The 17,472-nt window shown below is 41.4% G+C and overlaps 1 protein-coding gene across 1 annotated transcript; it reads right to left on the reverse strand.

The window, feature by feature from the left end:
• Positions 1-337: 337 nt before the first annotated feature.
• METTL3 (methyltransferase 3, N6-adenosine-methyltransferase complex catalytic subunit) lies at positions 338-14,786 on the reverse strand. Its single transcript, XM_045450321.1, has 11 exons — positions 14,486-14,786; positions 5,841-6,058; positions 5,342-5,746; positions 4,035-4,210; positions 2,830-3,046; positions 2,417-2,604; positions 2,006-2,044; positions 1,711-1,819; positions 1,522-1,587; positions 1,268-1,380; positions 338-568 (listed from the first exon to the last, which is right to left on the reverse strand). Exons 1-11 carry the CDS (start codon positions 14,583-14,585, stop codon positions 457-459), a joined length of 1,743 nt encoding a protein of 580 aa, XP_045306277.1. The 5' UTR covers positions 14,586-14,786; the 3' UTR covers positions 338-456.
• Positions 14,787-17,472: the final 2,686 nt, after the last annotated feature.

The raw sequence follows: 17,472 nt of genomic DNA on the forward strand, positions 1-17,472 counted from the left end.
GCAAAGCCATAGTCATAACAGAATAAACAAATGTTTAGAGCATGAAGGCCCTGGTAATGATAACCTTAAGTAAAATCAAATCTTACCTTGAGAAATGCTGTCCCAGGGAACCCCCTTCTTGATTACGATGTTCACGTAGTACTAACTGCTAATCACTTTGATCCTATGCAGTATAATCAACATTTTAATGCTTTCTATCTATACATTGATTTAGTTTGAACCCTTACAACAACCCAGTGAGGTACGTAGTATTCCCAGCTTACTTATAAGAAATACTGAGGTAAGTTACACAAGATCACACACTGTTAAGTTGAAGAGCCAGATTTTGACCTTGAAATCCCAACTACAATACAAACTTTTATTTAAATAAGGAAAAAAGCTATTGTACAAATATTACTCTTCAGGTACAGCCTGCAGAGCCATGGCTGTAGATGCTCAGCTCTGTAAGAAGTGCGTCTATAGATTTTTAGGTTTAGAGATGATACCATCTGGATACCTTTGCTTGAACCTGGCAACCACATCTGGATCTAGTAGGTGGATCCCATCCAGTTGGTTTCCAAGGGTGATCCTGAAGCAAGGATAAAGGGGAAAACCAAAACATCCTGGAATTAAAAGGCTTAATATTGTTAAAAGATGCATACCTTTTATTAAGGCTGCCTATAATTTCATCAAATATTCATGCCAATTCTTTTAAGACTTTAATACTAGAATAGTATATGGTAGTATGACTGGTTAGGAATTGGGCACAGATTCTGGTGTCAAAACAGGCTGGATCTGTATTACTTAAGAGTTAATAGTAAGAACAGCTAATTCACAGAGTTGCTGCCAGTGAGTATTCTTCCTGATGGGTTTCCAGTGAATGTTGCAGAAGCCCCATAAAACAGTTTAAATACAGGAGCACCTGGGTGGCTCGCTTAGTTAAGCGCCCAACTGCGCTCAGGTCATGATCTCCTGTTTCATGAGTTTGAGCCCCACGTTGGGTTCTGTGCTGACAGCTCAGAACCTGGAGCCTACTTCAGATTCTGTATCTCTTTCTCTGCCCCTCACCCACTCATGCTCTGTCTCTCTCTCTCTCTCAAAAATAAACATTAAAAAAAATTTTTTTTAATAAAAACACCAAACAGTTTAAACACAAGCTCAGGTGGCTTATGAATCCTCTGAAGTCTATATTTAGACAAGTGGCATATGAGGTGATGTTCTACTAATATGTGTCCTTGACCATAAACACTTTGGCCCTTGAAGGCTAGCAGGTCTCTGGTCGCCTTACCAATTGGGCTGCACGTTGTGTGGTCGTCCAAACAACTCAATCTTGCGAGTGCCAGGGGATAGTCTCTCAATCATGCCATAGATTTCATCTGGTTTATGACTGGTAGAACGAACCTAGGAACAAGGCCCAAGTTACTTTTAGGTTACCAGAGATTCCAATTCTAGCCCTTTTCGTTTATGATCAAATGAGAAAACCTGGAACACCCCTGACTTATTAATAACATGGAAGGTCTGGATGCCTGGAGAAGCACATACCTCAGCTACGATCACATCACAATCCAGACCCTGGTTGAAGCCTTGGGGATTTCCTTTGACACCAACCTGCTCACCACAAAAAACATATTACCTTATGATACCACAGCATTTGAACTTTTCCTCAATAAGAAGTCCAACCAATTTCCCTTTTTGTTCCACCTCTTGTACTTGGGCCCCCTTGTCGCTCACCAAGCAGTGTTCTTTCCCATGGTTCAACCAGTGACCCGTACGGCCTGTCCGGATGATGCGTTGCAGTTGATTTGTCTTCACCCAGATAATTTCATCTACCCGTTCATAACTGTGGAATATACGAAAGAGAACCAGGGCTTTAATCAGGCTTTCACAGTTTAGGGGTAGTACCATCTACTCTACAAAGGCAAAGACTCCCAGGGAATACTTGGAGAACGGAACACATCTCAACTACAGCAATTACATTTTTATTTCCTTCAAAAGAAAAAGCAACACAACAATGATCACTACTTACCCCCAGAGGTTCAGACATTCTCTGCCCAACTCCATGGCCCTAAAAAGAAAGGTTAAACAGCTACTTCCATGCCCATATATATTTATCCCTTCAAGGTATCTAAGTGTTTTCAGTAGATATTCAGTGAACATTTACATGCAAGACACCATTAGGGCAACAGGATGGATCGAAGAGTGAAAAGATGAAACAGTATCTACTCTCAAAGGCCTTACCTTTCACAAGGAACAAATGTAAAATTAAACAGAATTCGAGGTATCATTTGTGTTAAACAGGAATTAGGGTCTCAGGAAAAAAAGGCCAACTTAGTCATACATTTAATAGCCAGGCTAGGAAAACCCAGGATTTTATCCCCACCCAGAACTCACTCTGTACTACATCTGCCCATACCTACATATCTTTGAACTGCATTACCTGCCTGTGACCCAGAGGAAGAGAAAGCCATCATCCTGAAGTACTGGTATGTTGAGCCTGCGCATCTCATCATCTGTCAGGGTCCCATAGGGCAGCTCCATGTGAATATCCCAGGGTGGGTCAGCCATCACAACTGCAAACTTGCCCAAGATACTGACGTCCAGGTAGCGGATATCACAACAGATCCACTGCATGAGGTGGTATTTGGTCATCTTTCCTTCCTTCACTCTGAGATTCATGGCCCCAGTCCCTCTTTTCCATTTGATTTTCCTATTCCCTTATAAATATGCATATCCCACACCATTCCCAATCAGCAAGATAGACTGCTGATTATACCTGCTTTTCCTACATGGATGGCTGCCCTACTCATACAAGTTCCTAAGTTGAAAATAGTTTTCTGAGCAGACAGGTACCTGAGGAGGGAAGAGTCGATCTGCATTCGAGTCACCTCCGACACTCTGTGTAAGAGCAAGCTCCTGGCTAGGTGTATGGTCTTTGCTCCCAGGAGCCTCAGAATCCATGCAAGCATCAATTTCATAGTGAACGTATTTGCAGGTATCCATGTGGAAACACGTGTTAAGGAAAGAGCAGTCACCTAATGATTCATCAGTGTGTTTATTGATGATTCGTCTGGGAAAACAGAAAGGGAGAATGAGAATCAAGACCGTGTTCCAGGGGCACTTGGACGGTGTTGATTAAATGTCCGACTTCAGCTCAGGTCACGCTGTCACAGTTCATGAGCTCAAGCCCCCGCATCACGCTCTGTGCTGTCAGCGTAGAGCCCGCTTCAGATCCTCTGTCTCCCTCTCTCTGCCCCTCTCCTGCTCATACTCTCTCTCTCAAAAATAAACATTAAAAAAAAGATGGTGTTCCAGAATTAGATCCCATAGGTCAAGTTCCAAATTGTTTCAAACTCTTGTCTTTTATTACCCTCTCCTAATTTTATTTTTAGAGCTTCCTCTAAGTTTTCAGAGAAAAAAGGCAGGTGATATGGAAATCCATAATTCACACTAAAGAGTTTTAATTCCTCTCTGGGCAAAGACAACTTTCTTATCTTACAATAGGAAGGAAGGGCTTGCTGATTAGAGCTGAATAAAATGCCAACCTAAGAGCCCAGGTTCCTATTTCTCCTAAGATCATCCTCCTCCCAGAGAACTTTCAATGGGGCTCAATAGTTGCCTTCCTATTGCAAGAAAGGGGCATTTTTAAAAAATCTCACATCTATTTGGGAGTGCAGTCTGTGTTCCCTCCACAGAACACTACTTCTGAAAGCATACCTTCAGAATCTGGGGGGTCTAAGACAAATCATTAAAACCATTTAATAACAGGAGCACCTGGATGGCTCAGTTGGTGAAGTGTCGGACTCTTGATTTCAGCTCAGGTGGTGATATTGTGGCTCTGTGCTGACAGTGTGGAGCCTGCTTGGGATTCTCTCCCCACCCCCCTCTCTCTCTGTCCCCCTCCCCCACTGTCTCTCAATATAAACAAACATTAAAAAAAAAAAAAAAAACATTGAATAATAGGATTAAAGACAGAATCCCAGTAACAGGAAGGAACGTCCTGAAAATGGATGACTGCTTCCAGGAGACCCACCCCACCTCTCCCCCTCCCAAGAGACCTGAAGTGCAGCTTGCGACAGGGCCGATCAGCATCACTGGCTTTCATGCACTCCTCCTTTGTTCCATAGTCACAAAACTCTTGTACTTGGGCCCGACCTCGTGAGCGAAACTTTTCAACAATGGATTGTTCCTTCGCTGTTGTTGTATTTAATAACTCGAGGATCTCCTGACTGACCTGTGACAGAAGAAGCCTTGGACTTAAAAGGGTTTGCAGATAAAATGATCCCTAAACCACCTCTCCAAATTCTACCTGACAAATGTCCTGTTGGAAGGGGTGAATGAGCTACCCTAAAATGGGAAAACTAGAATCCTAGGAGAAGAGATTTGTCATGGGTTCAGTTCTTTCTCACAAATCCACATTTGGGATGAAATTAAAATATAAGAAGCCTGGTTCCTACTGCTAAGCATTAAGCTAACTTCCCTTCTCCAGGAAAGCAATCCTTCCCACCAAAACCACTTATATTTATATAATCAACACACAATGCTAAGCACTTTACTGTTTAGCTCAGTCTTTGCAACAATTCTAGAAGGGAGGTACTCTGGTTATCCTTACGTTATAGATGAAGACTAAGGCTCAAGAGAAGTTAACTTGTTCAGATTCACACAGCTAGAAGTAGTAAATGGATAAGAACTCATTTGGGTCTGATATTTATATCAGAACCACAGTAACTGTGGTCACACTCTTTAATCATCTGTTTCCATATTTATTAATAGTCCATGTAACTACCTTCCAGTATTCATCTCCATTCATCTCCCTCTATTTCTAAATTTGGATTCCTCTTCTCCTGATCTGATGATTCTTCCAAACAGATCCAATGACAAACATCCTCTAAATCAGTTTCTCAACACTGGCATTACTGACATTCGGGGCTAAGTAATTCTTTGTTGTGTGGGGATTATCCTACTATGATTGTAGGATGCTTAGCAACATTGTTTGTCTCTACCCACTAGAATGCCTGTAGCACTCCTCTGTGTTGTGACAACCAAAATGTCTCCAGACATTGTCAAATGTTCTCTGGGGGGAGCAAGGTGGGGGGCAAAATTATCCCCAGTTGAGAACCACTATTCTAAACCCTCAACTCTAAGAACTGCAGCTTGCTTGCCCTAGGGGTAAAACCCTCCCAATGAAAACTATAATTCAAAGTGTATGTGTGAGGGATGTCTGGCTGGCTCAGTCGGTAGAGCATACAACTCTTGATCTTGCAGTTTTAAGTTCAAGCCCCATAATGGGTGTAAAGATTACTTAAAAATAAAATCTTAAAAAACAAAAACATGTATGTGTGAAAGCATTTCCATCTACCCCTACCTTCTTGCTCTGTTGTTCCTTAGTAGACTGTTGGTTCAGAAGGCTCTCTATCTCCAGATCAACATCTGAGGCAGCATGTTTCCTTGATTTCTTGGCTGGCTCCTTGGTTGCTTCTGATGCTGAAGAGGCCAGACCAGAGGCCAAAGAGCTGGCAAAAGCAGCTACCGTGGTTGAGTCCTGCTCTGCACGCCGCTTCTGCCCTGTGATAGTTCCTGCTATTTCCCCAGGGCCCTTCTTTTCTGCCACAGCGCCCATCATGGCAGAGAGCTTGGAATGATCAGCATAGGTCACAAGAGTGGGATGTGCATCATCTTGTAAGAGACCTCGTTTTACCTCAATCAACTCCTGAGCTGCAAACTTCTGTAGCAGGCTTTCCACCCCATCTTGAGTGGCAGGGGCATCTGGCTAGGGAAGGAGAGGAAAGGAAGGCAATAAAACACTGACCATGAACTGAAGAAAAGAAGTGGTACATCCCAACCCTGTCTTATCAGGTCATTACCGTGGAGATGGCAAGACGGATGGACACAGCATCAGTGGGCAATGTTAAGGCCAGATCAGAGAGGTGGTGCAGCAATTTCTTCTCTAATTCAGGGTCTGTAGCTAGTTCAGGAACTGCTGAAGCTGTGCTGGGCTTAGGGCCACCAGAAGTGGGTGCAGCAGGCACTGGACTGTCACTGCGGAAGGTGGGAGACAGTGCTGCCTCTGGATTTCGTAGATCTGGGAATGAAGAAAAGTGAAGAACATGAAAAAGGGCAACCACGGTAGGCCTATACATTCCTCAGGAGTCCAATGCTCCAATAGTCACAGCACACAGTTCTTTCATTTCATGTAGAAAATCCTCTGACCAAATTTAGCACTAGATAACCTTTCCTCAATCATACTCAAGTGTTCACTGCTTTGTCAAGATAATCCTGAATTTTCTGGGAACCTCTTACCTTTCCTCTACTGAGTGAGAGGTGTTTTCCTAATTCCTGTCCCTGCTGTGTTTCAAAAAAAATTAGCAGCATGGTAGATTTCTATGTCCATACCACCTCCCTTTAGTCACTCTAAATGACAACTGATATAATCAACCCAAATTTAAAAGCCAGAAATATTTTCAACAACCTAAAAACTGTGATCCAATCTTTTGAGGAATGGAGTTTGAATTTTAATGAATCAAGGCCACTGGACATCAGAGGGTATATAAAATGACAGTGTTGAGGATAAGAAAGTGACTTTTTTTTTAAAGATTTTATTAATTAACTTCTACACGCAATATGGGGCTCAAACCTACAGCCTTGAGATCAAGAATTGCATGCTCTACTGATTAAGGCAGCCGGGCGCCCCTACAATGCGACCTATAACACTCAAATACAAAAATCTTATAAAATTTTATGACACCCTGGTCACCAAATGATACTTCCTGACTGTATTTCTATCACTTACCTTACTACTTCACAAGCGGGGTAGCCATCATAACCTTAGTAGGACTTAAGAACTCAAATCAGGACAAAATATTACCTTTAGGAAAGCTTAAAATCTATGATTATTTAGTTAAAATACAGATGGGAGCATCTGGTTGGCTCAGCCAGTAGAGCATGCAATTCTTGATCTGGGAGTTGTGAGTTCAAGCCCCACGCTGGGTGCAGAAATTACTTTCTTTTTAAGTTTATTAATTTATTTTTGAGAGAGAGTGCACGCACGTGCACATGCAAGTGGGAGAGGGGCACAGCCAGAGGAAGAGGGAGGATCCCAAGCAGGCTCCACACTGTCAGCACAAAGCGCAACGCAGGGTTTCAACCCATGAACCATGAGATCATGATCTGGGCTGAAATCAAGCCCAGGTCAGAACCTCAACCCACTGGATCACCCAGGCGCCCTGAAGAGATTATTTAAAAATAAAATCTTTAGGAAAAAAAAAAAATACAGATGAAATACCAAACTCAGGACCTGTATCAGAACTGTTAAATTAAATATAAGATATAAGTGGGTCATTATTTTACATTTAGAAATATTTAAGTTACTTAAACATTTTTACTCTAATGGAATTTTTAGTAAAATCTGACTCAGAAATTCCAAGGGTGGGGGATGCCTGGGTGGCACAGTCGGTTAAGTGACTTTGGCTCAGGTCATGATCTCACAGTTTGTGGGTTCAAACCCCACTTTAGGCTCTGTGTTGATAGCACAGAGCCTGGAGCCTGCTTCAGATTTTGTTTCCGTCTCTCTCTGCCCCTCCCCCACATGTGCTCTGTCTCTCTCTCTCAAAAATAAATAAACATTAAAAAAAAAAAATTTTTTTTTTTTAATTCCAAGGTAAATGGAGCTGAACTATACCAAACACCTTGCTAGGATACATTTTATGTAAAAATAAGTTATACTCTATTTAGAAAACAGACTTCACAATTCCATACTACCCGGAAATATTAAATAACTCACAGAACTTTCCTTACTTTGCTTATGATTCCTTTATGTTCTGCTGAATCTTGGAGAGTATAACTTTTGCCAGATAAACTGATACAAGTCCTTTGTTTTGTTTGGCAAAGAGATATGTATACATGGAAGGACCATTGAAGCACTTTGAAGGTCTAGATGAGAAAGAATTCAAGAGCAAGGAACTTAAGCTAAAAATACTTCAGAAAGAAAGGGGCGCCTCGGTGGCTGTCAATTGAGTGTCTGACTTCAGCTCAGGTCATGATCTCATAGTTTGTGAATTCGAGCCCCTCTCTCAAAAACAAAAACAAACATTCAAAAAAAACAAATGAAAGAAAGAAGAAATAAAAGCGACAATTATTATTAGCTTACTTGGAAGCCTAAGGGCAAAATTTCTGCACTGAACAGGATTAAACTAGTGAAGTCCTTGGGATTCAGCGATTCAAGGAATCCAGTAAATTTGAAATAAAATACCCCAATTACAATTTACACTAAGATAATACGCTGAGCTTTTTCTTTTTTAATGTTTATTTTTGACAAAGAAAGAGCATGAGCAGGGAAGGGGCAGAGAGAGGGGGGCAGAGAACCTGAAGCAGGCTCCTCAACGGACAGCAGAGATCCCGACATGGGGCTCTAATTCATGAACAAAACACAGGACCCAAACTGTGAGATCATGGCCTGAACTGAAGTCAGATGCTTAACAGACTGAGACTTTTTTCAAAAAAATTAGTTAAGCTTTAAAAGTTTTTGAAGTAACCAAAAATTTCTTTCATTAAGCAACCTAACTAAGCACAATCAATGATAAATATTAAGGCAGAGGACACACAAGGTATTTTAATATTAGGATTTCAGGCATTACATCCACAAATTGTTTTATATATTATATACTGATATAACTCATATTTTTGTTTTATACACTGTATACAAATATAACCCATTATACATTAACTCACAGAGTATGCCAAAGGGAGCAAATCATACAAGTTACTAAACCAAAAACTCTGATTATAGAACATGGGGCTAAAGGAAGATATAGGTAAGTTTTTTGGGTTTTTTTTTTTTTTTTTGGTTTTTCTGAAAGTGAGAACAGAGTTTATTGAAGACACACAGAGAGAGCAGATAGAGTGTCCAGGAGATTCAGAAAGGAAAGGAGAGGACAGTGAGTCTCCAGATGTAGTTAAGTTTTCAAACAATACTCAGTATATAGGTCCTTTGTTATGTAACTCTGAAATGTTGAATATTTTAGGTAAGCCATAAATTATCCCTTACCTCTCCCCCTTAATTCATATTCAAACTTTGTGCCAGGTACCTTACATATGCTGCTTCATTAGTAAGAGATTTGTTTTAAAAAAAAAAAAGCCCTAACAGGGCATCTGGGTGGCTCAGTTGGTTAAGTGTCCAACTTCAGCTCAGGTCATAATCTCGTGGTCCATGGGTTCAAGCCCTGCATCGGGCTATGTGCTGACAGCTCAGAGCCTGAAGCCTGCTTCAGATTCTGTGTCTCCGTCTCTCTCTGCCCCTCCCCTGCTCACACTTTGTCTCTCTCTCTCTCAAAAATAAATATTAAATTTTTTTTTAATGTTTATTTATTTTTAACAGAGAGAGACAGACAGATTCAGAGACAGAGCATGAGTGGGGGAAGGGGGAGAGAGGGAGACACAGAATCTGAAGCAGGCTCCAGGCTCCGAGCTGTCAGCACAGAGCCAGACGCGGGGCTCGAACTCACAGATTGCAAGATCATGACCTGAGCCAAAGTCGGATGCTCAACCAACTGAGCCACCAGGTGCCCCTCAAAAATAAATATTAAAACAAATAAATAAACATAAAAAATAAAAAAGATGTAACAAAATAATAATAAATAAATGAAATATTTAAAAAGCCTAAGCTCCTTATAGATAATCCCTATTACACCTTTTTTTTAAACCACCTTAAGAAAGATATTAAAAAATAGGGGCTCCTGGGTGGCTCCGTTGTTAAGGGTCCAACTCTTGTTGATTTCAACTCAGGTCTTGATCTCACATCAAGCCCCTAGTCAGGGTCTGTGCTGGGCGTGGAGCCTGCTTGAGATTCTCTCTTTCCCTCACTCGGCCCCTCCCCTGCTCATGGTCTCTCTTTCTCTCTCTCTCTCTCTCTCTCAAAATAAATAAACATTTAAAAAAAAATGTTTAAAGAGGAGCCTGGGTGGCTCAGTTGGTTAAGCATCCAACTCTTGATTTCAGCTCAGGTGACGATCTCACAGCTTGTGAGATGGAGCCCTGAATCACGCTCTGCGCACTCACAGCATGTGAGTAGGGCTCAAACCCACCAACTGTAAGATCATGACCTGAGCCGAAGTCAGACCCTTAACCAACTGAGCCACCCAGGCGCCCCTAATACTTGCTCCTCTAAAAAGTAAGCTGGTGACATGATTCTGATTATGAATCCTTGTGTTAGTAACACCTCCTGGCAGTATTCTTTTCATGGCATTCAAGACATTAGAGCTGAAAATACCTTTTAAGGTTATTGGGAGGAGAGGCTCAGGTTTAATATTGAATTTCCTGAAGTCACATGCAAATTCTTGCATGTATATACTCATTTGGGGAAAAGACTCCAATGTTTTGTCATTCTTAAAATGGTTTACTGGCAGAAAATGACTAAGAACCCCTGGATTACAACTCCTTCAGAAAGTATTTGTTCAGTTATTATTTCAGTACATTTACTGAGTGCTTCCACTATGCTGACAAGTATGTTAACACTCTGCCTCCAATCCAATGAAAATTTCTACATGCTGTGTTCAACAAAGTAATACATAATACTTGAGCTTACTCTTGGGTTAAAAGCTCCACTGACGATAAACAAGATACTATTAGCTCAAAGACCTAAAAATATGGCCAGTCTAGTAATATAACATTGTATGTAAATTATACTGTCATTAATCATACATAGCCAGTCTACTAATTTGCTAAACTATGTTAACATCTATATGCACATCTTCAATCCCACTGATGAAATATATTGAGCAGTTCATATATTTACCATGTTCTAAGCCTGGCCAAGTCCATTTTGTTTCAATTAAAATATCACAAAAACGTATTCACGGTAATAATCTTCATTTCCAAAAGCTGTACATTATTTCTACGGAAAACAATGTGGTGGTTCCTCAAAAAACTGAAAATAGAATTACCATATGATCCAGCAACTCCACTTCTGGATACATACCCAAAAAATCTGAAGCTGGATCTTGAAGGGATATTTGTACACCAATACTCACAACAGCATTATTCACAATAGCCAAAAGTTAGAAGCAACCCAAGTATCCACCACCAGTTAAATGAATAAACACTGTACAGACATACAATGGACTTTTCTTTGGCTTTAAAAAGAAATTATGACACATGCTACAATAGGATGAACCTTATGGATATTATGCTAAGTGAAATAAGCCAGTCACAGAAAGACACATATTTCATGATTCTGTTTACATGAGGTGTCTAGAGCAGTCAAACTCACAGAAACAAAAGTAGAATGATGGTTGCCAGGGACTGGGCAGAAGGAGAAATAGAAAGTTATTGTTTAATGGGTACAGAATTTCAGTTTTGCAAGATGAAAAAGTTCTGGAGATTGGTTGCACCATAATGTGAATATATGTCAAGCCACTGAGCTGTTCACAGTTAAGACGGTAAATTTTAAGTTTTATGCCACAATTGGAAAAAAAAAAAAGTACTTAAAAAATGCCAAACTAGAGGCATCTGGGTGGCTCAGTTAGTTAAGCATCGACTTCCAATGATGTCATGATCTCATGGTTCCTGAGTTGGAGCCCCACATTGGGCTCTGTGCTGACAGCTCAGAGCCTGGAGCCTGCTTCAGATCCTGTGTCTCCCTTTCATTCTACCCCCGCCCCGCTTGCACCCTGTCTCTCTCTCTCTCTCTCTCTCAAAAATAAATAAGCATTTTTAAAAATTTAAAATAAAAATAAAAATGCCAAACTAGGACACCTGAGTAGCTCAGTCGGTTAAGCATCTGACTTGATTTCAGCTGAAGTCATGATCTCATAGTCATGGGACTGAGCCCAGAATCAGGCTCGGTGGGGAAAGCACAGAGTCTGCTGTGGATTCTCTCTCCCTCTTTCTCTGCCCATCTCTATCTCCTGCTCTCTCTCAAAAAAATAAATAAACATAAAAAACTGCCAAACTCAGGAAGGTCTCCCAGTAATTCTTTGTCCATGGTATTTTGTATTTGTTAATGATATGGATACATTTCAGGTCATGGTTATCCTTGCCTTTTCTCATTGAGCTTAGTAGTCAACAATTAGGTACCAGATTTCAGTAATGCTATAAAAATCAAGAGGTAGTTAAGAAAATTTTTATTTCCTGTGAGAAAAGAACAGAATGATCTGAATTTTTAGCAAGACTTTGGTTATATCTTACATGAAAAATTGATTAGTAAACAAATAGAGTGTGTCTCATGATGTTTTCCTAAGAATCTTAATGCTCAAATCAATTCTTTGGAATAACCAAAATAATTCAAAGAAGGAACAGTGAAAGCACAAACTTTAAAATATTTTATCTTAACCATATTATCAGGCAGATGTACTAGGAATCTTAATCATATATTATTAAGTGGGTGTATGAGATATTTACATCCAAAAAAAGAATACTTACATTCAAGAGAGAATACACTCTTGTCAAAATTATTAAACATGTTTAGCAAGAACCTGTATGAAATATCGACATTCTAGTAGTTAGGTTTGCATATGGCACAAAGTTTGGTTAATACCAAAGTATGGTTATTACCATGGAAAAGTGAAGTTGAATTTAAAATTGACGATTAGGGGCGCCTGGGTGGCTCAGTCAGTTAAGCTACTGACTCTTGGGTTTCAGTTCAGGTCATGATCTCAGTTAGTGAGTTTGAGCCTTGCATGGGGCTCCATGATGTCAGTGCAGAATCTCTCTCTCCCTTTCTGCCTCTGCCCCTCCCCTGCTCATTCCCACTGTCTCTCTCATAAATAAAGAAATAAACATTTAGGGGCGCCTGGGTGGCTCAGTCAGTTAAGCGTCTGACTTCAGCTCAGGTCACGATCTCGCGGTCCACGAGTTCGAGCCCCGCGTCAGGCTCTGTGCTGACAGCTCAGAGCCTGGAGCCTGTTTCAGATTCTGTGTCTCCCTCTCTCTCTGCCCCTCCCCCGTTCATGCTGTGTCTCTCTCTGTCTCAAAAATAAATAAACGTTAGGGGCGCCTGGGTGGCGCAGTCGGTTAAGCGTCCGACTTCAGCCAGGTCACGATCTCGCGGCCCGTGAGTTCGAGCCCCGCGTCGGGCTCTGGGCTGATGGCTCAGAGCCTGGAGCCTGTTTCCGATTCTGTGTCTCCCTCTCTCTCTGCCCCTCCCCCGTTCATGCTCTGTCTCTCTCTGTCTCAAAAATAAATAAACGTTAAAAAAAAAAAAAAATAAATAAATAAATAAATAAATAAATAAACGTTAAAAAAAATAAATAAATAAATAAAAAGAAATAAACATTTATAAATAAATAAATAATAAAATTGACTACTAATTAATCCCTGATCATATGACTTGTAATTCTTCCTCTACTTGCCCGGCCCTCTTAATTTCTCTTTAATTATCTAAGTCTTATATAACCATCAAGATCAAATCTCAAGTGCTAATTCCTTTCATGTCTTTACTGACTAAACCCCACTCCTTACTCTTCCCTTCCCTGTACTTATTGTGGACTCATTCATTCAGCATTTTACATATATCACATTTAAGTTCTGACTTTTTAGACGTATCGATCCTTTAACCCCAGCTACATTTTAAACCCCTTGAGGGCAGGAACAATGTGTTACTTATATTTGTCTAACTAGACTTATGCACACTGTAAATACTCCATAGATGTTTGTTTATTATGGTGTGAGTGTCCTGACAGGACATCTTCTAGTTCCAAGGGCCAGAACATGAGTACAGGGACCTAATATGTACCAAGACAAGACTTAGAGATCGACTCCAGTATACAAATAAACACTGGAACAAAGTACCACAAGGGTGACATGGACTATCCTTGTAGATCTCGATAACTGATTTGCCTTAAATAAGCCAGGGCTTGTGCTGGGGCGGGGGTAGATAAAACCGGACAATCACCGAAGGTTCCTTCAAGTTTTAGGACTGTGACACAGCGGGCAACAGGAAGAGAGAAAAAGTGTAAAACCCGAAAATAAATGTTTCCAGATATCTGCTTGGGATGTAAATGGCTAAGACCATACCAGTTCCTCTACTCATTTAGCAACGCTCTGAGGGTCACTGAGGTAAGCACTCTGGGTACAAAGGTTCGGACCCTGCTCTCACGGAGCCCACAGTGGCAAAGAAATGACCACGACAAAGCAGTCGCTGTAACGCAGGGAAGAACAAAGCGCCATAGGAGCAACAAAAAAGGGGGACTTACTGCTTCATGGGATAGGGGGCTGAGAGGCCTAGCAAAGCCAATGTTCTCGCAGACTTCAGAGGAGTCGGCCAAGCGGACGGGGGTGGGGACCAGGCTTCCGTCCCAAGAAAGTGAACTGGAAGAAACAAGGCCCGCGAACGGAACCGCGACCATGTCCAGGAGGACGAAGCGTCTGTGCTGCTCAGGACGAGGAGAGTACTGATGTACCAGGCATTAAATAAATGGCCTCCTGGGGAAGGGCACCGACTCGGGAGCTCTTTTTCGCCAGGGTTCCCTCCCACCCTCCCTGGCTAAGTATCCGCCCGGACAGCCCCGCGCCTCACCCAAATGCCCCGAGTCCTGCTTCCGCCTCCGCTGCAGCCTCTCTCGCAGCGAGTCCAGCTGCTTTTTGTGGGCTTGGATAGAGCTCCACGTGTCCGACATTCTAGTTTCTCAGCCCAGACACGTCTCGAATCAGGCGCGGCGGACTAGCACCTCCCAGCCCCGGCAGCAGGAAATCTCCTGTTCTCACGCGGACACCCCCAGGCTAACCGGAAAGAGATCTGGGGAATACGCTGGACGGGAAGTTATTGCCCGTTTCCCGCTCGTTTTGAAGCTGAAATAAGAGCCACCTTAGGTGTTGGCAGGATGGCGGAAATATCTTCTATCGGAGCTCTCTCGTTCTTCCGGGTGCCGTGAGGCTGTGGCTGCCATGTTAGTGTCTGGCAGAACGGCCATGTTGCTTATAGATGCGCATGCGGCCATGTTGAATATAAAGGGATGAATCCTGTGCGTTGACCCTTCCAGTTAAGACGGCGATAGTGTAAAAAAGCGCAAATAGAACAGCAAGCGTAGTACAGATTTTTATTTTTATCTTTTTGAAGATTTTACTTTTAAGTAATTTCTGCACCCAGTGTGGGGCTTGAACTCCTGACTGGAGATCAAGGGTCACATGCTCTACTGACTGTGCCAGCCTGGTGCCCCCAGGTTAATGAGAAATAATTAGGGGCACCTGGGTGGCTCAGACGGTTAAGCTAAGACTTAAGCTCAGATCATGATCTCCCAGTTAGTGAATTTCTGCTGACACCCCAGAGCCTGGAGCCTGCTCTGGATTCTGTGTCTCCCTGTCTCTGCCTCTCTCTCTCTCTCTCTCTCTCTCTCTCTCTCTCTCTCTCTCTCATAAATAAACATTAAAAAATTTTTTTTAATGAAAAATAACTAAAGCCTCTTGATGGTTAGATGCTAACATACTGGAGGTGTTGCAGATTTCTGTTTTCATGCATTCATTTACAAAGATACAGCTATTAATTACATTGATTTCCAGTCCACGAGTGTGTGTCTGGAGGTGTCTTTGAAAGAAATGGAGGACTGATGGTGCAGAGATATTATAAGGGGTCCACAAATACGTGTTCTCACTATTGTTATACCTAGTCTACAATATTGTGTGCAATACGTTAAAATATAGTTCTCAAAAAGAGTGCACTAGAGGGGCTTTTGGGGGCTAGTTGCATGAGTATGTCTATGAAAATTGAATGAGCCAAACATTTTGGTATGTGCACTTTACTGTAAGCGTAATAAACTTAAATACAATTTTTTTTTTTTTAAGGTTTTACTTTTAAGCAATCTCTACACCAAAAATGGAGCTTGAACTTACAACCCCAAGATCAAGAGTCTCACCCTCCACCTACTGAGCCATCCCGGTGCCCTTGTTGTTTGTTTGTTTGTTTATTTTTGAGAGAGAGAAAGAGCAGGAGCAGGGGAGGGGCAGAGAGAGAGAGGGACAGAGGATCCGAAGCAGGCTCCACACTGTCAGTACAAAGCTCAAAGTGGGGATCTAACTCAGGATCAAGTGAGATCATGACCTAAGCCTAAGTCTGACCCTTAACCTACTGAGCCACCCAGGCACCCTGTTGTTTGTTTGTTTTTAATGGGGGTCTTGTGAATGGAAGCATTTGGGAACCACTGATTTGTCAAGTGTCTACAGTTGACCCGTGAACTGCATGGGCCCACTTATATGTGGAATTTTTTTTATATATATAAATATACCACAGTACTGTAATTGTGTTTTCTCTTCCTCATGATTTTAATAACATTTTCTTTTCTCTAGCTTACTTTATTGTAAGAATATGGTATATAATACATGTAACATACAAAATACGTGTTAACCAACTATTTGTCATCAGTAAGGCTTCTGGTCAACAGCATGCTATTAGTAGTTCGGTTTTGGAGGAGTCAAAAGTTATACACAAATTTTCAATCAATTGCACAGGGCAGGGAAGAGGTTGTCTCCCCTAACACCTGCATTGTTCAAGGATCAACTATACATGATGCCAAACACTGTGTCAGAAAGAATAGCTTGAAAAGGCATGGCTCCTGTTTTCAAAAAGTTCCTAGTCTGGTGAAGGAGCTAAGATCCAGCTTATTAATATTGAACCATCTTTACAGCACAAGGCAGTATGACATTGGAAAGAAGGTGGTGTCAGGGCTTAGGCTTGAGGGGCACCTGGCTGGCTCAGTCAGTAAAGCATGTGACTCTTGATCTTGGAGTCATGAGTTGAAGTCCCATGTTGGGTGTGGAGCCAACTTAAAATTTTAAAAAATTTTAAAAATAAAAAAGGCTCAGGCTTGAATAACTGCTAGCTAGTGCTTCAACAGGTGAAGTTATAGGAGAGAATTCCAGCCTGAGAGCATGATAAAAAGCAAAGGTCTAGACTTAGGAAAGCATGATGTATGTCTTGATATTCCAGATTAATTTGCTAGAACATAATTACGTTAGAGAACTTGGGAGGATATTTATGTTTCCAAATTTGAGGCCAGATGGTTAAATGTACACGTTACCTTAGTAAAGAAGATGCAATTTATTCAGAATACAGCAGGGAACGTTTTACGGTTTGTGAATAGGCAGCTCTTTAAAGATTCATCTAGTGTTCTAGGTGGATTGAGATGGGAAGGAGGAAAAGTTTAGAGACAGGGAAAATAGTAGTCTTTTTTTTTTTTTTTTTAAAGTAGGCTCTGTGCCCAACATGGGGCTTGAACTCACAAACCCTAGATAAAAAGTCACATGCTCAATCAATGGAGCCAGCCAGGCACCACAGTTAGTAGCCTGTTTTAACTAGTGTTTGATGGTAGGGACTTTAATTAACTCAGAAGGTGGTTATGGATAGTAATGGAAAGGAAGGGGTGGATATGAAGGGGGGCTATTGAGAAGAAAGATGTATGTGTATTGGTATGTGGCATTTTCATCCATTTACTCAACAAATATTTATTGACTGAGTACTATGTGCTAGGTACTGTGGTGATTTAGTAGTGATCAAAGTATTCATTTCCATCT

Source organism: Leopardus geoffroyi, chromosome B3, assembly GCF_018350155.1.
Source record: "Leopardus geoffroyi isolate Oge1 chromosome B3, O.geoffroyi_Oge1_pat1.0, whole genome shotgun sequence".
Classification (NCBI taxonomy): Eukaryota; Metazoa; Chordata; class Mammalia; order Carnivora; family Felidae; genus Leopardus; species Leopardus geoffroyi.